This window comes from Ixodes scapularis, unplaced genomic scaffold, assembly GCF_016920785.2.
Source record: "Ixodes scapularis isolate PalLabHiFi unplaced genomic scaffold, ASM1692078v2 PGA_scaffold5__190_contigs__length_132052651, whole genome shotgun sequence".
NCBI lineage: Eukaryota > Metazoa > Arthropoda > Arachnida > Ixodida > Ixodidae > Ixodes > Ixodes scapularis.
In genome coordinates, this window is record NW_024609880.1 from 101,173,110 (window position 1) to 101,196,047 (window position 22,938).

The following is a 22,938-nucleotide window of genomic DNA, read 5'->3' on the forward strand; positions in this document are numbered from 1 at the left end:
CATGTCTAGCTGGTGCATTATGGGGGCACTAAAGAGGATTCTGCGATCATCTGCTCTTGGTCGTAACTGATTCTACAAACCCTGAGCATCCAAAAAATAAAAAAAAAAATTACAATCACATTATGCCGATTTCCCTATTCAAAATGTGGTGAAAGGTCGGGACACACCACTTTCCGAGTCGATTTTTCCACTCAGGAAGGGTGGGGCGCATACCTGAGCAGCGGTATCAGCAGGGTGAGCACGGGCACTCGTTGACCAATCGCAAGCTGCCTCTCTCAGAGAGGTGGCTTGCGACTGGCCGACAAGCGCCCATCATCACCGCACTGACGCCGTTGCTGGGGTATGCCCTGCCTTTCCTGAGCGGATAAATTCGCTCAGAAACGGGTGTTTCCCAATCTTTCATTTTTTTAGGAAATTTTTTTTTTTTTTTTTAAATAGGAAAATCGGCATCGCATGATTATAATTTTTGAATTTTTAGGGTGTTTAGGGTGTTCTTCCTGAGTGGACGAATCAGTTATGACCAAGAACAGACGATTGCAGAATCCTCTTTAGTGCCCCTTTAAAGTTAAGCAACGAGAGCACACCCACCTCTTCGGGTCTAGCTATATGCGTGAAAGACTAAGGAAAGGGTGTGTCCTATAGGTGGCACGCAGCTAGAGGGCCTCTATCGGAATTTTGACAAACTAAAATTGCACATCCCTGCCTAACTTTACCTCCAAAAAAAGTTACAAAGCTACAGTTGAACGACAAGGTCCTTGCATCAAGGTCGTGACTCCGTCAGCATGCTCACTAGTGTTCACACCAAACAGTTTGAACATGTCTGGCATATTTGCCAGGCTACATAAAAGCCCATGAAACTTTCTTAACCAGTTTGTCAGACAAATAAATAATCCCAAAGGCTTCATCAAGATTTCACCTCCATTCAGACATTTCCGATGCAGTGTCCTCAAATACGGTTGTGAAAGGGGAACTAGGACACAGGAGCAAACTTTGTCACTTTTGTTAAACCTACTGGGCAGCGGTACGGAAACTGTGAGACGAGTGTTAAAGGGACACTGACAGGGTATTTATGCTCACTAAGGTTTTTATTTGTACATGAAAAATGAGAGCCCAACTACCCAGAGCACATTTCGCGGCTCAAAATTCATTCTCTTTCCGCCCGGAAACCCCCGATAGAGAATGCGCTCCCTCTCTTCTTCCGTAATCATGTGCCGTTTTCTATGCTTTAGACACAACCACCAAATATAATCAAATCGTGGGTCATTGAAGGCACACACTCAATATTAAAAATCGAAAAGAAATATGATACCCATGTTTTGTGGCTTCTAAAAAGGTGCAAATATGTTCAATGAAGAAAACAAAGTTGCACAGCCACATGACTTACGCCAACTCTCTCCTCCTCTATATTTCTTCTTCCTCCCCAGTCCAGTTTTGATTTCGGTTTTGAGCAGTTGCGTTTTTTTTACTTTATTAAATATATGTGCGACGCTGTAGCAAAATATTGATTGGGTAGTCTTCTGACACCCATATTGAATCGCCTGGCAAAAATATAACAAAACTTTGGCGGGGTGTCAGTATTCAATTAAAAAGGCACGCAGGAGATGGCTTAGACAAACATAAGTTTTGGTGGCATCCTGCGTATTGGTAACGGGTGATACCGAAAGGTAACTCTAACACGCAGGCCCGTTCCAGTTTGTTTCACCCACAAGTATACAAAAATGCTTTCACAGTACAGAGAAGTATAGTCCTAGTGTAGCGAAGAAATTCAAGACACCACATTAATAAGAATGCACACACGCAATAAAAATAAACAGTGGATGCATGGTCAGACTCACATGTATCTCGAACTTCCATCCGCTGACCGCCTCATCCGTGAGAATCTTTGTGAAGGAGATGGTGAGGCCCTCCCGAAAAAAACGCTGGCACGGCTCGCTGGCTACGTCCCGGCCTGCAAGGAGAAAACAAGCTCACGCATAACAGCCCACCACATCAGCACAAGGTCAGCACTGAGATAGCACTGAGCTTCGCACTTAGTGCCGCACTGCATGTGTGAACTGGTCAAGGCCTTCACAGGCAAGGAGGGCTGGCAGTCCGACATCCTTTAAAGTCTTTTTTTTTATTATTAATTAAAACAAAACTGAATTCAACAACTATGTGAAGTCCCCTTTTGCTCCAGTTTGCCAGCACATTTATTGGGCAGTAGACATCTTTTGCGTATGTATGGTGCCATCTATAGCCGATAAAGACTTGATTTTGAAGGCTTGCTGATAAAACCAGAATCATGCTTGATACTGCAAGTAACAGAGCAACAGAGTCCCGACAAGCTAGAAAATAGAATGCACATCTACTACGGCTACACACCACTACTGGCTGCCGATACTTCCGGAGATGCGCACCAAAAGGTTTGGATCTGCAGTTAGCAAGGGTTGCAACTACAAACCTGCGTTCAGGTCAATTTTGGATTCGGTTTAAAGTTTGACACCATAACTGTTGACCGGAACACTCGTAAGAGAGCCAACACCCACCCAAGCAGCGTGCAGCCAACAGCAATCTTTTGCATTCCAAAGATTGCACAAGCATTTCCTTATAAACTGCTCTGGTGAAGACTGAGGTATCACCCTAAGCTATTCCACTGGCACACTGAGAGCAGCGCGGGTCACGGTGACTGGCTCACCCTCCTTGCAGAGGGTGATGGCTGCTTCAAGGAGGACCTCCAGCTCCCCCTTGGCCAGTACGGGGACTACCCAGCGTGGCCGGTTGATCATCTCGTCCAGACGGGCCAGCTCCGCCAAGGGGAACTCGGGCTCCTCTGAGGGAGCCTCTTCGGATGGCGCCTGGGGAAACGTGCGAAAAATCACCTATAGCCTCAGGGCAGTGAGCAGGGTGTTGTAAGAACATCGCCTGTCTGCAATGTTTATGCACAGAAATGTTTCACCATAAATGAAGAAGCAACTTTCTTACAATAGACCCTTTCTGAGCATCGGTTTGGCCACAATGTCAAAGGTTGAGCTGGCCGACTTCAATAGCGTCTTCTCCCAAGGAAAAGCTTTCCTGCAAGCTTGACCCCTTCAGCACACGTTTAATCGAAGCACTCTTATTAGTGCTTGCCCCACTTAACTGAATTCTAGTATTTCAAGGTGCACACTGACCCCACTCTAAAAATACTCAAAAAACAATACCGACGCTGTGCTTGATCAAAACTTTCTTGCGCCACATTGTCAAGGCTAGCATAGTTCCTTTCCATCATGCTCCAACACTGTCGAAGCTACTTGAACGAGCATGCGGCTTGATGCGGCGTCCCCTTTGCACAAGAGCAAGTACGAACGAGACTCAAGACGAAGCCACGTGTTCTCGTAGCAGTGCAGGGCTGAAGCACTGTGGGAACTATGCTAGCCTTGACAACCTAACACAAAAAAGCTGTTGCCAAGTCTAAACGACTGCAAGCAGGGCAACTGGCCGCTGCAATGTCTCTGATCGTGCTAGCTAGCACGTGCAATTTCAAGCCTGCCAAAGCTACATTCACGCATGCACGCTGCACATTCTTGCACGCACTACACCCCGGTCGGGGTGTTGCCCTTGCAATAGACCTTTTGCTAGATTACCCAAGCATCCAAGAGAATGTTGGGAACGTAGATACTCACGCTGCATGTGCTCACCTTCCCTATAGAAAACATTCAAAGTAAATAACCAAAATAAAGTGTCCGTAAAGCGCGCATGTGAAGTGCCATTTGTTTTAGGTGTTTGCTTTTGACAGTTAGGGCTGAAGACGCCAGCACGTGCAGCACGTGTACCTACGTTCCCGGCTTTTCTTTTATGCTTGGATGATTCGGCAAAAGGCCTATTGACTATAGCTCTAATCACAACAAAGGCGCCGCATACAATAGATAGGCACTGCAGGTACCCACCGGGGCATGGGGGCTGGGAGGGGGCTGTTCCGGGGGCGGGTCCCCCCCTCCCAGGGGGTTGGCGCGTGTCACCAGGGTCATAGGGCCTCCTTCCCCGCCGCAAGGGGGGCCCACTGGTTCTGCCTGCTCCCGCTCCTGCTCGCACACCGCATCCAGGATCCTGCAGGACAGAGAGGCCAGGAGGCGCGAGAGACCACCATGGGACGCGAGCGAAATCCAAGGCCAGACGGGAAACAGCTATACTCCATTCACCATTAAGCTGACATTGCGGTTGAGCCTACAAGCTCGTTGGACTAGTCATAGGCCTGATGTCCATCTTGAAACCACGACCCTGCCCCGACCCACAAGCAGAAAGCGGGATCAAGTGATTAAAGGAAGGCGGTTGATCGGTCTGGTGAGTGTGTAGCCCCCACTACACTGTCAGCTTAGACGTGAATGGAGTATAGATGTGAGCGGAACTACCGGGTACTAAGTTTAAAAATGAGCCGTTTTGAGAGGTAGGGGAGAGTAGCAGAAATTAACATGTCTTTTTTGTTAGGAGAAGAGCATGCTGAGCAAATGTCAGAATAGAAATGAGTGCAAACAGGAAAAAAGAGCAAGATTTATCCCATAACATACCTTGTCTTCACCTCTTGCTTTTATTCATCTGTGTTATAAAAGCTTCTTTTTGAAAAAGACACTACCCAAAATATTTTCCATTAGAGTCTCACGTGTTACTTGATAAAAAATAAACAACGTCAAACCGAAACCACAGGACCTGATGTCATAGTGCCCAGGAATTACTCCTAGCCACAAAACAGTAGAAATTCCTTTAAATCAAGACATTCTCGGTGTTCTGGTGGTCATAAAAGTGATGTTTTATGCGTTCTACTTTCTTTGCTAATAGATATATGTTCTAGATGGACTACAACTTAAAAATATCTTATCTGCTGCGTCATCACCACATGTGATCACGTAGAAGAGGGCCCCGACGATATACCTCAAGATTCAATTCTTGACCAACAACTTTTATACAAAAGAAAAAAAAAATTTCGACCTGCATGTTTTTTTTTGGTTAGCTGGGCCCTCAAAGATAGTTTCAGTAATATCTCGACAAACATAAATGCCATGTCATTGTCCCTTCATACAGTCCAGTTCCCAGTAGAGAAGCTCTTAGAAAGAAACCACCTCAAATGCAAGGCAGAGACCCCTTTGAAAAGTCACTGAAGTGACCCAGCCCAGAGCAAAGCCTGGTGTGAAAAGAAAGCAGCATCCCACAGCACCTCTAAACCAGGAAAACGAAATGTCTGAGGTTTTAGAATAGACAGCAGAAAACCCATTTCGACATACTGGCTTGTGTATGTTGCCTTTGATTCCCAAAGGTGAAGGTGTGTGATTTAGACAACTTAGTTCTTCAGTAACCACCATTAGTCCGAAAAAGTTTTTGAGCTTCTGTGACTGCCACTAGATGGCTCTGACTTTTGAAGACGGTCTATTTGTAGCACCTGATGAGGCGAGGCCATCTAACGACAAAGATGTGCCTTTCAGAAACGGAAGTTCATACCTGTCGAAACATGCAGCGAGAACTTCCGCAGCTTGGTGGCACAAATGTGAAATGGAGGAATGAAAATTAAATGCACAATACTGGAGTCGTGAATTGCCTTGCTCTCGAGGTGAAACCCATTTCAGGGAGTTTCTCTGTACTGGTAGCCGCACTATTTAAAGGGATATTGACAAGGTATTCATGCTTGCCAAAACCTAATCCTTGATATGACTGACAGTCCCAAAACATTACCAAGTTTGCACTAGCACAAAAGTGGATGAATGGCGGCGAAGTAGTCAAAAACCAAATAGGTACCAACAGCCCTCAGAAGCTGCCAAACAGGCACACAAAAGCCAAACACTCCGATCCTAATAGCAAGCATCTTTCTCAGGATGCATTACAGTTACAAGTGCCCATGGCACACGTTAAGCCACACATTCCAATCCATGGCTCTTCCCCAGTTTGTTCTTAGGATTTTTCCTTTCTCTTTCTCTCATTGCTTCTCTCCTTATTTTTTTTCTCAGTCAGAATGAATCACAACACCATCTGTGAGGCTCAGTTCACATTGGAGCCACTGAGGCAGCCAACAGTGTATGTGTGTAAACAGAACATGTGCACTCATGTTGCTTAGGTCACCTGTTTATCAACCATACAGTAGAAGAAAAAAAAAATTGTTCTGATATGTATGATAGTGGTAATGAAATACACATCGCTCTCGTGAGTGTCTGTGATCATTTCACTTGTCCCCCAGAAAACAGGCCCGACAAAGCCTGTATTATGATAAGCTGCATAGCAGTACTACGTGGTTCAAAAGGAGTTTGAATGAGTAGTACATGTTCACTGCTTGCCTGAACAAATGAATAGTCGACAGATACCATTTGATGATCGCTATCATGTGTTTGGATACAACGGAAACAGCCTACTTTCCTCAACTGTACGCTGCAACAAAAGAACAAGAAAAAAAAGCAAGGGAAGTAAAAATAAAACGGAACAGACTCCGCCGGCCGGCAGTGTGCAAAGACTGCATGTATGAAGTACGGGTGCACGGAATGGAGAAGAGGCATTTCGGTCACTTCGCGCAGGCTTTTCGCGTCACTAAACCGGGTGACTAAGTTTTCGTCCTAAACGGAGCCTCAAAACAACACAATCGATCGGAACTTTCTTTATAAGAACGATTTCAAACTACGCCACACAGACCACGTCAGTAAACGACGGATGCGTTTTGACCGCGGTCACTTAGAGAGCCACGGGGTGCAATCGGTTCCAAACCCATTCGAATCGTTCTCTCGAAAGAGAAAACAACATCATCTCTTAGCTGGCGACAAAAAGAAACAACACAGGAATATTTGAAGCCATTGCACCACTGACATTCAACGTCTCGTAGGTGCGAAGCGTAACACTGCCCCGTAGAGCCGATCAACGCCTGATTGAACCTCGTATTTTCGCTGGTAACGAGCCAGACAACGATGGGTTCTTAGTATCGTCGTAATTTCGAGAATGACTCATGGTACTAGCAGCGAGTGTCTTCGACGTCGAGGCCAAAGAGCTCCGAGGGGGGTGCTGTAGAGGCGACGCCATCGCACCTCGCGACAGACCACGACAGGGCTGCTTCGGACACGGGACGGATGACGTCCCTGCTACCTTGTGACGCGCTAAAGAAATGTTCGGGGCGTGTAGGGAGGCGACTTAGGGGTCCAGAAACAGAAGGACAGCGAATCTGCAACACTGGCATCAGCGGTTGTCAGCACTGTCGACACGCCTTCGCGCTGGGGGTATCGGGCAGAAACCGCGGCTCGAGCCTCGGTACACTCACTGCTTTGGAATCTGGCGGTTGCTCTGTTGTTCTAGGCGGCCGTTATTCCTTTGCTGGGCACGCACACAAGCGACATAACGACACCGGCGGTGAGTGTAGGCCTGATTAGAAATTCCAGGGACCTCGCAAAATATCGCTAATCAGGGTTGCCTCCGCTTGTTCGCTTCCATAAACTTTCCCATAAAAGCGGCGCTGGAAGTAAAAGGCACCAAGTAGACGCCAGACAGCGCTGGCGTCGATCCCAAACTTGGCGTCATCCGCGTCATCCACTCGCACCTCGTCGCTATGGTAGCGACAATAGTTTCGGTTTCGTTTTTACGTTTTCATTGTTTTTCGTTCGTACGACGCTTCGATCTAGTCGATGGGAGCTGTGTCTGTAACTCACGTCGTATGTATGTAGGCGAATTTACAAAAAGCATAAAATATTAGCATGTGCTCTGGTAAAGAAAAGCTTTGAAGTAGCAGCTTTTATCTTCCTCCTCACGAATGCCTCCAGTAAAGACAAAAGCACAGGCGCGTGATCCTAGCTCAGCGGAATGCTTTTGTTTGTACGAGAATTCGTGCATAGGACGCATTTTCCGAAGCCACGCGCTCGTGCCCATGCCTTTGTCTGCACTGCAGTTGTTTATGAAAAAAAAAAAAAAATTGTGTATGTTGATACAGCCTAGAACTTAGTCTGCCTCAGCGGGCGACTTGTTTCCCAGCTTTAATGAGAAATTTAGCCAGTGCAGTATAACCGCTAGCCTGGGGTCTTTAACGTGCACCACGCAGTAGTGATACACGACCGCACGCCGGTGTGATGCTCATCCAGATTGAAGCGGGCAGGGTTGGGGATTGAACAGTTGTTGGAGAGATGGAGTATAATAGGCGGGAACGGCGAACAAAATACTAATAATATACCGGCTACAGCGAATCTGTACTTCTCTGCTATACTGTACCACTCCGTATAAACCACAGCGTTGTCTAAACTGACTTCATGGCAACTTAGACCATGCACTTACCTGGCGAGCCCGAACATACTGGGAAGCTAGGCGCCACGCCACCTCAAGGTTACCCAGTGATTGAAGTCAATCGTGTCTAATTATGTCGTAAAATTAACCAAGAAAGGGGTTAAATTCAAGGAAAAAGAAACTGAAAGGGGAACGCGGGTAATTTTAGAACATTTTAGGGCCTCTTTAGCACTATTTTAAATATTTACCACATCTAAATTGAGCTCTAAAAAAAAAACCATAAAACTTTTTTTTTTGAAACGACGTTTGCGTGCCCAGTTTCAGGAATGTACGATTAAAATTCAAATTTTACGTGTCAAATATGTACAGATGGTCTTACGGCCTCACCATACATGCATTATTTTTTACAAATATATATATATATATATATATATATATATATATATATATATATATATATATATATATATATATATATATATATATTAATTATTATGAATATCTACTATGTCGAAGCACATTCAGAAAAAGAAAAAAAAAAACAGGAAATGTGATGAAAAGAAAATCAACAAATTTAAAAGGAATTATATATTTTTGCGAACGATTACTCGTTGAGTTGAGAAAATGTTTTATTTTTGGAACTGAGGGTGGGGGATGCCTGTCGCCCTTGAAACTGGACATTGGTTACAGGAGGAAGGGGAGGAAGGTGAAGGGAGTTATATACAATGTACAAGCCCCGCCGACTTTATGTAGTCGATCAGAGAATCTAACATTGCCTTCCGGTTTTCGGGGCAGCCGACAGGGAGGATCCATTCTTGCAGGCAGCTTGGTCTCACAGGCTCGGAGTGCGACTCCAAAGCATTCTTTCTTTCTTCTGCACTACTTGGACAATACCAGAATATATGCTGTGTATCCGCGGGCACAAGGCATTCTTCGCATATTCCGGCTTGTGGGTCATCTTGGTTGTCTTTCCTATTAAACTTGTTTCTTCTGGCTGGGGTCATGGCCGTTCCTGTGCGTAGTCTTCGCAGGCACACCCTCTCCCATCGGCTGTACGACGTCGAGGGGAGTGGGTGTTCGTCTTGTTGGAGTTGTTCGTTGAGACGTCTTCTTCTCTCTTCACGTTCTTGTGCTTTAGGTTCAGCCGGATCGGTCTCTTCTATTGTGTCTTTTCTGTCGACGGGGCTAGTTGAGCCTCGGCCGGGCAGGGATGCCTGTAGCTGTTCCCGTGTGGCTGTATGCGCCTCCTCGTTCCTTTGGATACTTTGGTGACCAGGGATCCATCCAATTTTAATGTCATATCCTTCAATTCGAAGTTGTTTGGCCGTCGTCTTGATTGTTCTGACGGTCTTGCTGTGACTGTCGTGTTTGCTGCATTCTTGCACTGCTTCTTTGCACTCCGTGTAGATATAAAGCCTGCGTTTTAGTTTGACGTCTTTGAATTCTATTCCTGTTTTTTTTAATAGCTTGAAGTTCAGCTTCCTTGAAACGATTACTCGTGAAAGAGCCAACTATACCGGTCCATGATGATGAACATTGTGTGGATTGTGGTTGCACATTCGTTTGCCATGTCACGTACCTTTAAGACTAAAATGATCTTGCGCGGTCACACACTGCTTAATACATCGTACAAAAACTGTCTAAAGACATGTTCGAAAGCATACATATGTGTATGGAAAAAACATACTTCGATCGTGCTTGAGGCGTTTCCGCGGATAACTCGGTCCATTCCCAGAAATTTGTGCCATCGCATGCTGGCGCCATCTCTTAGCGGGTCACGGCAGCGCTCCCATAGAAGTCCAAGGATTCAATATCCAAAAATAGCCATAACTTCGAAACGTTACGCTTTGAACAATTTGCCACGTTACTACTCCATTTTATCAAGGAACGTTATTCTTGTGCCAAAATTTCAAGATGATGGGGTGTAAACTGCGGGTTTTTCGTCTAACCAACTTTTTGATGTATTGCTACTACAGATAACATCCAAGTTAATCGAAGTCTAGAGTTTACTCTTAGGTATAAACAACTCGTTATAATTGTACAAATAAAATAGGATGCCTCCCAATTATTTTGGCGAATTTCGTAGTGTCTAAGATGCGTATTACATCTGTAGAAAAAATATATATTCGGAGGCACCTCACTCATATTTTTGAGAAACAGCGATGTTTAAACGAGCACAATTTAAAAATACAGCAGAATACAAGATTTGCCATTCGGCTGCAGTAATTAGGGAAGATGGATAATATGCTGGGTACGTTTTGGTTTTTATCAAAATTATTTTCTTGGGTTCCTGAGACCAATTTGTCAAATTCATTATCTACTGACATCAAGAAAGAAGCAAACAAGAACCACTCGTTGTATTACGACAATATAAAATTAGAAAACAAATATATTTAAAAATATTCTCGCTAATTATAAATTTTATGAGATTATAACGGTGATTTTTATCATAAGGAAAGGAAGCACTGCGACTAACGAAAGATTTAATTGAGTTGCTTTATACAATTCCTCTGTATCGTTTTTTGTACAGTCCAGGCCCAGGGTAGGATGATAAAGCGAGTCAAGCGAATGGTGTCACCCCCTAACACAAAGACTTTTTTTTTTTTTGAGTTGCATAGTCAGACGTTTTTAGTGAAAGCCTGGTAGTCCCATGCAGTAGCTTGGTCTAACAGCTGCGTACTGTACAAAAAGTAAGGTCGACCACGTTTTCCTAGACTTTTGGGACGCGGTCTTTTTTTGGGGCGTCCTGCAAAGAACCCTCAAAAAGGACTTCCCACTAACGCCCCATGGCATACGATTTTGAGTGGTAGAAGGGGAAAATGACGTTCCCTAGGACATGATTCCACCGCTGGACCTGCAAAACATATGGCGTTGCCGCCATATGTTCGCCCCGTGAATGAAAAGTGTTTTATTGAGCGCTTTCTAAAGGAAATGCATCAGGACCAGCAACCTACACCTGAGTGACTGCCACTTCTTGAAGTGTTGTCTATCCTCAAATACTTGTAGCACGTTCAACAATAGCCAAGATGGCTGGTGTCGTTTAGTGTTTTATCGCGATTATATGTGAGCGAATTCTGTCATCGTCCAAAAAAGAAAAAAAAGAGTTGCGTGCGTGGCGGAGTTTGCAGCGCATAGGCTGTCACGCAGAGGAATGGGGTTTCGATTCCGCTCAGCCCCAATCCTTAATTTCATTTATTCTGCACTATTCCAAGAAATCACAGCCCATTCACGGCTGTCATGAAGTGGTCTTGTTCAGAACATTCCTGAACGTGCCGCGTGTATGGAAGTAGCGGTAACGCGCTGCTTCGGGTCAGTCACTCTTCCGTCGCCGACGCAAGATACGTGGCACGTGTTTGAGGCACAAGTTGGCCCCGTTAAACGTTAATTTTTTGCTCTAAATTTATGTGCTCTTTTTATTGGTGACAACATTGCACCAGGCGGAAAGTGGACACAAATAAACGCGTAAAAAATCATGTGACTGAAATACATAAGCTGACAATATATGCTTAGATACGTCCTGCGGAATCAACCACTAATAACATCGTGTGTTTTATGCCCTGCGCTCACTCACAACACAGTTATCTCTGAAGGTACCCAACTATATCGCACTCTAAGGAAACTGTAATAACTATAGAAATGCGTGCGATGACTTCTGCGAAGTTGTTTAGAAGTTCCGATGTTCATTTTTTCGATTGCCATGAAGTGGTAAGGGAGAATGATAAAGTTATCAGTATATTGCAACCGCAAGACACTCATTATCTCATCCTTTATTTTATCTTCGAAGTTAGAGTTTTTTTTATTTATTTTTCACTCGGCACACACACTCCGCTTGGACGGGAATTTGCACACGGCGTAGTAGTTGAAGGTGAATATGCCACGTGGGGACAGATAAGTGAACTAAAAGCGTCTGTCACAGATCTCTGGCCCTGCGTCATGTCCGCGGGGAAACTCCGTCTCTCCGCGTTAAGACATTTCTCTATTGCACGCTTGACTTTATTGAATTTATTCGGGTGTTATAACTGCACCCCGCACATTCGTTTTGTTTTTCTTTTTTTTCACCACGATTGTTTTTTTTTTCGTTCCGCAGCCATGTATGGCCGCCACGTTGCCCTTCGCCGAGGCAGCTCTTCACGATCTGACTGCGCGCGATATTTCCGGTTAATTTCATTCATCGCGTAATACACAAAGATGTATGGTATTCGTACACACGTTACACAAAAACCGAACTTGCGTACGCTATTAGCCATCGGTTCCCGAGCTCTTGCCTTTGGCAGTTGTTGTCCCTGCTGCGCGATTTCCTCCTTGGTGTGTCCTTGAGCGAGCAGCTCGCTTGTAGCTTTCGCTATACTATAGACACCTGTATAAAAACACTATATAAATGCCATCACATATTCGAATAATGTAACTTTTCTAACTCATAAAAAAAAAAAAAAGATTTTTTGTGACATGGAAGAAATATACAAAGATCTCCATTAGGCGGAGCACCCTCCGCCTTGTCCTTGGAGGGGCTGTTTTCAAGTTATGGTGAAACCAGTTACCTTGCATATGAGCGGAGGATAGGAAAGAAACAGAAGCGTAAAGTTGCTGCGAACTGCATGCCGTTGCTATCTTTCTCTTCGATAAGATACTTGTGTTTGTTTGTGCCCCGGTTTCTTCTCAATCGTGGCTTTTTATCCCGTGCTTCGACAAACACGGGCTGCTGTGAACTCTCCTAATCTTCCGTTTTTCATATAGTTTGTGTCGTGGGCGTCGAAGGGTAGTCCGTGTTGTGCTTCGATCGATTCTGACGTCGTTGTTTCGATTGTCGAAAGCCAATTGCTTGGTCAGTTAAGCATAGTTAAACAGAGCGCGATGGCCTCTGCCTCCTCCGACGTACCACACGATACGGCTCATGTGGTTCCTCACAGGCGATTTGGCTGCACTGACATCATGGTGCCTCATCTAAGCTTCGGTGAGCATCCGTTGTTTGATTGCGTACTTTTATTTGTATTTTCTGAAAGGCAACTGTTTTCAAAGAAATTGCTATTTATCGGGTGAACAGACGCCAAACGCTACATGCCCATAGGATTAATAAGTGAAATGAAAAGCAGCAGCACGACAAATTCAAGGCATTAAAAATTATGTGAGCAAACAAGACAACGAATTGAGGTGTGTGGACATTTAGACAGCTGATGGTAGTCAGCCATCAAAATGTTCCAATTCGCTCTGCGTTGTAAAAAGATAACTTAACCAATACAATAAAAAAAAAAAAAAAAAAAAAAAAAACGCTTGTAAGGGTGTAAATTAGCCCTTTAACACCCCCGGGGTGTTAAAGAGCAAAATCAGCTCTGCAACACCTCAAGGCGTTTGTACTGTACACTCTAAGCCCGGTCCCACTTAGTAAGAGGGACATTTCTTCGATTTTTTCCCACTTAACTTTAAGGGGGGCGACAGACCTCTTAATATTACATGGAGATGCTCCCTCTTAATTAAGTGAGACACCACCCCTCTTAAAGTAAGCGAGGCGGCGTCTCCCTTAAATTTGAGGTCAGAGTCCCTTAATTAAGAGGGACAGTTTTTAGATATTTTCTTTCTTAAATTCGGAGGGACGGTGGCCCGCTTAAAATGCAGGGGCATAGTCCCCCTTAAGTCGGGGTCACGCTGCTTATACTTCATACAAAATACATTCTGCAGACATGTTCCGAAACGAGTCGCCTCGACATCCGCGCTTCCTTACGCCACGAGGTAACCAATCAAAAGGTTACTTTGTCACGTGGCATACAAAGCACGGATGTCGCGGTGACTCGCATTGGAACATGTCTGCAGAATGTATTTTGTATGATGTATAAGCAGCGTGACCCCGGCTTTAAGTTACCTCTGTTATTGTATCGTACAATTTCTGCTCCTTCGTGTTTTGAGTGTCAGGTGACATGCTGCACTGCACTTCTCGCACTTTTGCTGATATGGTTTAACCAAAGTTATTTTGTGCTGCGTAGCAGAATTGAAATTTGATCTGTATATCTTGCTTGATAAACGGAATCAATGTGTTAAAGAAAACAGTAACAATCTTTAAGAGTAAACACTGTTTTATTTGCCATGACACAAGAAAATATTTTGATATGTCTTCATCAAAATACTAATTCTATAACGATGTTCTGGTAGCTTTTACGAATAAAAAAAGACTTAGAACGACGCCAGAAATCGGCGTTTCTTGGAAGCTCTCAGACAAAAAATTTCGTGCTGCAGAGTGACTCATTTTGCCTATCATAAACAACAACAATACAATCGTGCTGGAAAAAAAAGAAAAAAACTTTTTTTAGCGGATAATACAAAAAGAAAAGTACATTCTAAAAAAAAAGCCCGTGCGTCTACTTTCCCGCACAACACTTGGAAAGACAATCACCATAACTCTCGGAGGCAGCTCAGCGAATGTAGATGCCGAAACATATGATTATACCAAAAAAAAAAATGATTTGCGACATTAAGTACAACAAGCGTGATGTTTTGCATTGGTTAATGTCACAGCTCGGACTGGCTTTTTTGGTCTAATCTTATGTTTCGGCATCGTGATTCGCTGAGCTGCTTCCGTGAGTTACGGTGATTGTCTTTCCAAGTGCTGGCTCGGGAAAGTAGATTCCTGTGCTTTTTTTTAGAGCGTAGTTACCTACTTCATAGCATTAAAAACTAATTATTCGGCGTCTCTTGCCATCAGCAGAACCTCAGAATTTCTGTTGTTTTTGAACGGCCATAAGCGATTTTATGAGCTTCTCCGACATAAACTGAATCGAAACACTTTATTTTCAACGAGCAGACCCTAGAGGAGTCCAAGGGTTTGTCCACATGCCACGAGGTAGGAGAGTCCCGTTATGTAATACACCCATAAGCACATGACTAGTGCCCCCTCCATAGTCGTGCTAGCGGTGAGTTTCACTGACCAGTTCCCAGAAACGATCCCTTTCTCCGACGAAGAAAGTCTTGGGTCTTGGAACTTTTTCGTCAGGGGTAAAATCGTCCTGCAAGCAGCAATTCTAAAAAAAAAAAAAAAAAAAAAAAAAAAAAATTGCGTCAGCGTCAAACTTAGATTTCTATTTTTGCATTCGCTTTTTCACATACCATAGGTGATGAAAGAACTTCTGGCCAATCGAGACCGGAGGATGGTCTTAATGTTCAAGAATGTTGTTGGGTTGTCTCCGCAGAAGGCCCCTTTTACCTCCTCCAGGTTTCCCAGCATGGTGACAATCGTGTTATGGAACCGAAGTTGTGCATCCACCTTTAGCTGAATGAAAGACCATATTGTTTTCCTTTAGATACAGAGGGTGGGAATTAGAATAAAGGTAATGAAGCGCTTTCACCTGTTATCAAGCAGGCGATAGGAAACAAATGCGAAAATAAAGTGCAAACAGTTCAAAGATTCGGAACCCAATCTGTATGCGATGAAATAGCGAGTGACATTAGCTTATGACGCAACTTCTGCTACTATTAATTTTTGGTACGAGAATAGACTGCAGTTTTAATTAATTTACGAGAATCAATTGTTTCTGTATTACCAAGACAAAAAGAAAACGCATTTAGTAGTAGATGAACTTTAGAAGCCCCATGTGCTTTGGAAAGCATGGATTGCATTTGCGGCTCGAAGCTGCAGAAGTGATCTAGCGCATGTTTTAGAAAGCAACATAATCAAATAAAAAATTACATTTCTGTAAATATTTCGCCGCAAGCCATTCATTTTTTTTTTTTTTTTTCCGAAGCAGTGCATATGCCAACAGAACGTAAATAGTGCCTACCTACATACAGAAATACAAAAAGTTAATAATTACCGAGTTCGTTGTGAACCGTGTGCGGGTGGCCGCAGTAGGCTCACCACTCAGGGTGGTGCGTTCCACCGTGCAGAGGGTCCCGGTAGAGCTCTTTACACGAGCAATCCGAGCGGAACCCCCGCCTGATTCCCTTCATGTCAACGTTCGTTGCCATTGCCTCACTCTGAAAACAAGATTGTTAATAACGGTCAGTCATTTAACGCCCACAGTCAACGCACTAGCCCTAAAGCGCATAAGAAAGAAAAAAAAAAGCAAACTTCTGTTTATATATTTTTCGCGGATGCACGACACAGAAAAAAAAAATATTCAGCCAGCTACAGAAAACAAAGAGCATAATAAACATCATAAATAAAATCTCCAAAAACAAAAACATGGTCGGCGCCAAAAAAAAAAAAAAAAAAAAGCCGGTAGCTGTGTTGGCACGACCGTCAAAATATAACGAACAAAACAGTACGCCAAAGAAATACAAAAGAAAAAAAAAATGTACTCCCTGGCCGCCGCTACACCCTTCCCCCAGACGCCGCGACGCCGACGCAACGCGAACACGCGAAGAAAAAAAAAACCTTATTTCTTCTTTTTGTTTGTGCTCGTCGAATCCCCCTGCCCTTTTCACAAACATACACACACATTATGGGTTTTTACTCGCCGCCCACTTGAGAAAAAAATGTTCATAATCACTGCAACGCTAACGATGTCTACAACATAACGTTGCAGTGTAAATTGCTGTAATGAATTGTGAAGGCAAACAAACGCAAAATCGCCAACATTGTTTCTGTCAATCAACGCTCTCGGGCGGTCAACCTCAAGCATTTAGAGCGCACACCGAGAAAGAAATCGGCGAGCCAAGCTTACAAACACTGAGTGCCCCAGCTAGGGTGCCTTTATGTTGGCTTTGCCTTAGGGAGGGTGATGCCATCCTTTGTAGTACTCGATGCCGACAGTGTACGCTCACGGGTAAAATACCAGGAAATTGCCGGTAATAAAATGCCGGCGTAGCACTGCCAAAGTTAGCAGCTCGAGCTGGGAGAAGAACGATCGCGCGTTCGAAATTGAAAAGTAGACAAAAGCGTCGGACAGAAAATGGTCTGATATCACCAGCTTAAGACAGACGCGTACAGATTGGGACACCCTAACCCGCTAAAAGTGTTTTGTGCGAAAGACAGCCCAGCGGCTCACGGCAGGGCAAACGATTAGCGACGCTTTGTCCTAGCTGAACGAGCAGATCCAGGAAGCGACCGCGTCCGCGGACTACAGCTGAACACTCTCACTCTACATGCAAAGCTCGTGCATCTCACAGCCAGCGTGAAAATATTGATGGCTCGTTATTCCCACCCGCAATGCACCCAAAACAAAAGCGCCAATATGACAGGATTACTCACCCGAAGGAAGTCAAACGAGCAGCATGACGCTTGCGACTCTCCGGCAACGACCGTTTCCAGCTCTCCGTGAATTGGCGCGAAGCCTTAGCACCGTCTGAACTCTTTGCCGTGGATTAGTGCGCCTGCCCCCCTCCTCCTGACCGAACTACATTGGTCCAGTTAAGAGGGACCGGTCCCCTCTTAATATGAAGGGACACGCGTGAATCTTTTTGTCTGTCTTTCCTGTTCAGAGGGACTAACGAAACGGTTTCCTTGGTCTCTCTTAATATGTTGGTGTCCCTCTAGATGTTGCTATTTTATTTTTCAATTTCCCTCTTAAAAAGGGCTGTCCCCCTGAAAGCATTGTTGTCCCCTCTAAAATCAGAGGGACAGCGTTTTTGATGAGGGACCGGTTTTAGAGTGTACTGGTGTCTGTAGCGCCCTAACAGAAATAGTTACAGTTACAGTAAGGGTGTCGTGTTCCTAGGGTGTAAAGCAACGCCTTCAGGATGCTAGTGAACAGCCTAAAATAAAATGCTGGTGGTCGTAGTAACCTCTTCGGTATATTTCCTTTTTTTTACGAGCAACAGATTTACAAGCAACAAGCACCAAAATACAGTTCAGACATACACAGAAAACACAAATACAGACGGGATGAATCATGCACGAGTGAGCAATCCCGACCCTGTTGACTGCTCTAACGCCTTGCATACTGAACAATTCAAAGACACTCATTCGCAGGTGGGCGTGACCGCAATTACAAAGGTTACAAGTACGTTCCTTTGTTCTCGTGAATATGTCACGTAAAGCGTAATATATCTGAGTTTAAGGAATATATCTATAGGTATAGAAGCATTGGTAGAACCAATAGTTAGATTTTTTTTTTGTGTGTATGTGTTTTATTAATAAAATGATTATTTACAGTCTCACCATCACAATATTCTATTAATTTTAAATAAATGTCTCCTGAATGGTAGCGATATATTTATTGTTTCGATGACATATTTGTTTTAGCTTGTCAAATGAACGCTTAGATTTGTTCAGTTTTTGTACTGTAATAATTTATAACTTCTGAAAGACGTATTTACGTATTTGAAGTGATCGTCATTCAAAACTTATGAGAAGTTTTTTTTTCTTTTTGTTTTTGTTTGCATCGTTGGAATATATATGTAACTAAAAAAATTGTTGAAAACGTTTTTATTGCTGCTGGCCATGTAACGGACGTTTTCATAGCTGCTCTTTAGCATTTTTTGTTTTATTGGGGACTTTCTATACTATACCTGGAAAAAAGGTTTTTATTCTGAATTTGAATTATACAGGTCAGTAAAAGCGTGCACGGGCAAATATAAGTTCTTTTCGTTAACCTCGCTTCTTTCCTTTTTCTTTCCGACTGATTGCCTGCGAACGACTGGAGGAGACACCGTGAGCGAACTCTGTTCCTTCACCGACCCGATTCTCAGTCGTAAGAGGAATCGTTCCTCACAGGATCATCCGGTCTGGGGCTCCTGGCCCAAGGATCGGACGAGGAGGAGCTCGGCATCGCGGCCGTGCGCCAGGCTCTGCTTCGCGGTGTCGACTACGTGGACACGGCACCCTGGTACGGCAGGTCCGAGGTTGTCCTGGGAAAGGTCAGCATGCAAGTCGAAAGCTCGCTCGGTCGTCACAGCGATGTGATTGGTCAGAGTCATTTTTTTAGCACCTCCTTGGAGCAGCAAAAAGGACTTATGGAGCATACGCACGCACTTCGTTTTCATTCGTACCACTGCAAACATTATGTTAAGATTCGTGTGTTGACCTGTTAAACTAAAAGACAATGTCTACTTTGACTTCCCACTTTTGTTGTTAGCATCAGTTGCGCGGCAGGTTTGATTACCTTCAACACAAAACAAACAAAACAAGCTGCTTAATTGTGTGTAGAAGCACCAAACACGGAACAAGATGCTGACTGATGAAGGACGGTATGAATTGCATAGCGTAGTTATTTTTAGTACATAATCAATAGTAAAGCAAATATTATATTCCCCTAAACTAATGTTAAAACAGTATAATATAGACCACCCAAATTAATGTTCTGTTCAAATGCTAAAGGTTCTTATAAAACTACAATTGTTAAATCAGATAGAAACAAAAGTTGTGTATTTGACTGTGCCATCGAACTTATAGTATATGAAGACATATAAAGGGAATAACTAAACAAGAAAGATGACATAAAAAAAAAAAAAGTATCGAGCGGTCCATACAAGTCTACGCAATACTCAGTTATCCTTGCTAAATCTAAAATATATATATAAGTATACATATCGTCAGAATATTGCAGTCCTTTATACATACAATAGCCACAGCTTTATTCAGAAATCACGCGTCACGTCTTGCTCTGGAAAGGTGCTTCCCCATTAGCACGCGGGTGCGCTGCGGCGAAACAAGATATACGCAAAATCACAAAGTTTATTTGGCGGTTGTCGCTTCCCTGCAGTACACTAGTGCGCGGTAAGAAGCACCTCCAACGAAGCTAGCTAACCTGCGAGAACAATTACCACACGCACGAAAAACATTGAGAAACTTTCGAGTGCTGTCAGTGTTTACAGAACTGAAATCAAATAGTAGAATATTTGACGCAATAAACGAAAACCTTCGAAAATTCGCGCACGCCTGCTGTGATAATCTGGCTGTGTAGCGGGGCCTGAGCTACTAAATCTTAAAGATTTTAAGTGATATTGAGTTTTGGCGCAAAGATGGCGCAAATTCCTCAGATTTCGGCAACATGTGGTAGGATGTAGCAGGGTAAGCACATTGGCGCAGTTTGGCGCAACATGCGCAGGAATCACTTCACTGTCGTCACACATGACGTCAGAGACGACAGCAAAGACTAAAGCCACTTAATAATTGGTACGCTTAGAGTACTGACACTCAAGTTTCTTATTAGCTCGTGGACACCGCCATTTTGTTGCATTGTTCAGAGTAGGCGCTATAGGCCTTTCCATAAAGTCCCAGGACACTTGAAACAAGGAGAATTCTGGGGCCATTCCGATGTACGCTCGTGCCGGCTCGAACGCTTCGTATATCCTGGTAGCAACACGATTCATCCTCTGTTATCATTAGGAGCTAAGAACGCACAAAACAATAAAACGAACAGCAAAGGAAGTCAGTACATACTACATTTTTCTTTTTTTCTGCCTTCTTTGTGTTTTGAAATCACAAAATGTTAAACCAACGTCAACTTCGTCTTCGCTCCTTGGATACTCTCATGTGCCGTACATCTGAACGTCACAATACGTAAAGCACACGCTGGCAAGCGACTTCCTGAGCTTCAGATACAGTGTCAGGACCAGGGTGTAAGATAGACAGGTGGGGAAACGAGAGCGAAATGAGTGACCGCATTGTGTCCCCCTCGGTTTTCTCTTTTTCTGTGGCGCCATCTATGTGGACCACCGCGAACTCTCACTCCGGGTGGGTGACCGATGGCGACCGGCTAAACTGACGGAGATGGTTTTTTGTGGATTTTTAATGAAAGACTGTCGTGCTCTCGGTTTATTCTGCGCAGTTTCCCATAAAGTTCCACGCAAATCCGATTCCGATTTTTTTTCTCTCGCCGCAGCGTCATCTGTTGCAAGTCGGGGGTACCCGCAAGCGGACGAGTACACAATCCGGTCACGGCGCTGCAGTAGGCTTCTATGGGCCGTTTCCCCACCTGTCTATCTTACACCCTGGTCAGGACGGTCGAGCGATATTGCTTTGCTCTGTGTCGTGGACAGTTTTAGCATTTATGGAGGACGAAAACGCGTTTCCTGCGATTTAAGATAAAGCTTCAAATAACCGCGAACAATGGTTTTAAGCAACAAGATGGGTTTTGCTGGCGTGTATGGAAAAATCGAGGAGAAAAGAATTGTAGTCGCGAAGAGGGGGTTAGAAGATTGGTGGAAATTATCTGGGGAAAATTGAATGAAGTAAAACTAACTAGCACGGCTGGGGACAGACACGGGACAGAGGAAAATTGCTACTCCCTCCCAAGTGGCTCCGGCTCAAAGTCCCAATCCTGTCTCCCAGTGGGTTCGGTCAATTCGGGCCTTGTCCACCCGGTGACTGCCTCGCCGGGTGGAGAAGGCGGGGCGGGGGGGGGGGGGGGGGGGGGGAGGTTTTCATTTTTTTGCTTGATCCCCCGAAGGTCATCCTGGCGACACCCAACAATGCCTGGTGATTGTTGCAAAAAAGCTGAGGGGAAGGAAATTGGCTTAGAACGACGAGGGAAGGAATCATACTTTTGGTTCCTTTTGGTTTCTAGGCTAGGTGACGCAAGCTACCGCCCGTTATAAAGGGTACAGCCGTTAGCATCAGAGCCGTATATGTAGAGATTTGGGCCATTCGTTGCAGAGGGGGGAAGGTGCCGCCGCTTCCAATGCACCCTCCTCAGAATTTACGGCGCTCCGTGGGGGCCGCCATGTTAAAACTTGATACCAGTGTTGCTGCATCTGTAGGTCATCTTTAAGCTAGAGCTGACGAAGAAAATCTGGCCACGGCCCAACGCCGATGTACGCTGGAAGCTAGAGCCGGTTTGCTTTCGTTGTTTTTGTTTGGTCGGAGAAAATCTGGCAACAACGCACGTTTCAACATGGCGCCGGTATTGATTCGGCAGCTTCGGTTTGACCACGGTTGACGCGGTTTTCGAGCACATGTAGCGAAGACGTGACCGGAGAAGTGCCCCTTGATGGTCCCGGAAGACGGAAAGTATCATTCGTAATCGTCGTGTGTGCTTTGAAAGCGAAGGGAGTCACAGGATCCGCGAGTGCGCAACCACAAGCCAAGGTTCACGACAGCGCTCCGTTGACTTCGGCGATCTCGTTCTGTTTGGTGCAACACGGCGATGCGGCAAAGAGTTGAAACGTTCGTGGTGTGTGGTGCGGTGCTTGGAGGTAGAAGCCCATACTAACACGAAGCGCAAATTGGTTGTTGTGGGGTTGAAATTCAGCGGTTTCAGTCCCGTCGTCGTCAGCTGATGCGGTCCAGCTGGTCCGGGAGGACGCAGTGAGCGTTTTTAAAAGTAAATCTTCCTTCGTTCCGTTTCAAAATATGGAAGATTCTCGACGCATACAGTGAGTAAAAAGCTGCGGGCGTTTTCAACAAAATTACGTCGTTTTAATTGAACAATGGACTCCGGATTGTTGTCCTAGACCTGCCGTTTTTATGCTTCGTGTTGTTGGCGTTTGCACAGCGACGCACACCGCCCGAGTAGATGATTCGGTCTTGCAAACGACCGGTCTACAGAATTTCAGGGAAACTTAAGTCACCACCGATATTTTCTTGTAAATCTCGTGTGAGTTTGTTGCGCTCGTCATGTGGTGTGAATAAATTAGGGCAACGTTTCCTACCCGCCTGCGGATGCATGAACTGAGACCATTTTTTACGTAGTGAACATAGCGTTTTTTCTTTATTTTGGAGAGGTGTTGGGGAATTTATTATGGTACAATCACTTGAGAGTTCAGAAATTGGAAAGAGCGAGCATGCTTTCCCAACTTTGTCTCTTTTCTCTCTGGCATTGCCCCTAGTTTCAAGTTGCAGTTTCAGTAGACATGCCTACTAGCAGGTACAAACTGCTCTAA

The 22,938-nt window shown here is 44.5% G+C and overlaps 1 protein-coding gene across 1 annotated transcript in view; it reads right to left on the reverse strand.

Annotated features, from left to right (window-relative positions):
• LOC8035372 (probable ubiquitin carboxyl-terminal hydrolase FAF-X) overlaps nucleotides 1-7,442 on the reverse strand; it is an 87,404-nt gene extending 79,962 nt beyond the window's left edge. Inside the window, exons 1-4 of the mRNA XM_029966017.3 lie at nucleotides 7,241-7,442; nucleotides 3,906-4,065; nucleotides 2,675-2,834; nucleotides 1,836-1,948 (exon numbers count right to left, since the gene is read on the reverse strand). Coding sequence (XP_029821877.2) covers nucleotides 1,836-1,948; nucleotides 2,675-2,834; nucleotides 3,906-3,986 — 354 coding nt within the window. The 5' untranslated portion in view covers nucleotides 3,987-4,065; nucleotides 7,241-7,442. The remainder of the gene's footprint in view (nucleotides 1-1,835; nucleotides 1,949-2,674; nucleotides 2,835-3,905; nucleotides 4,066-7,240) is intronic.
• Nucleotides 7,443-22,938: the final 15,496 nt, after the last annotated feature.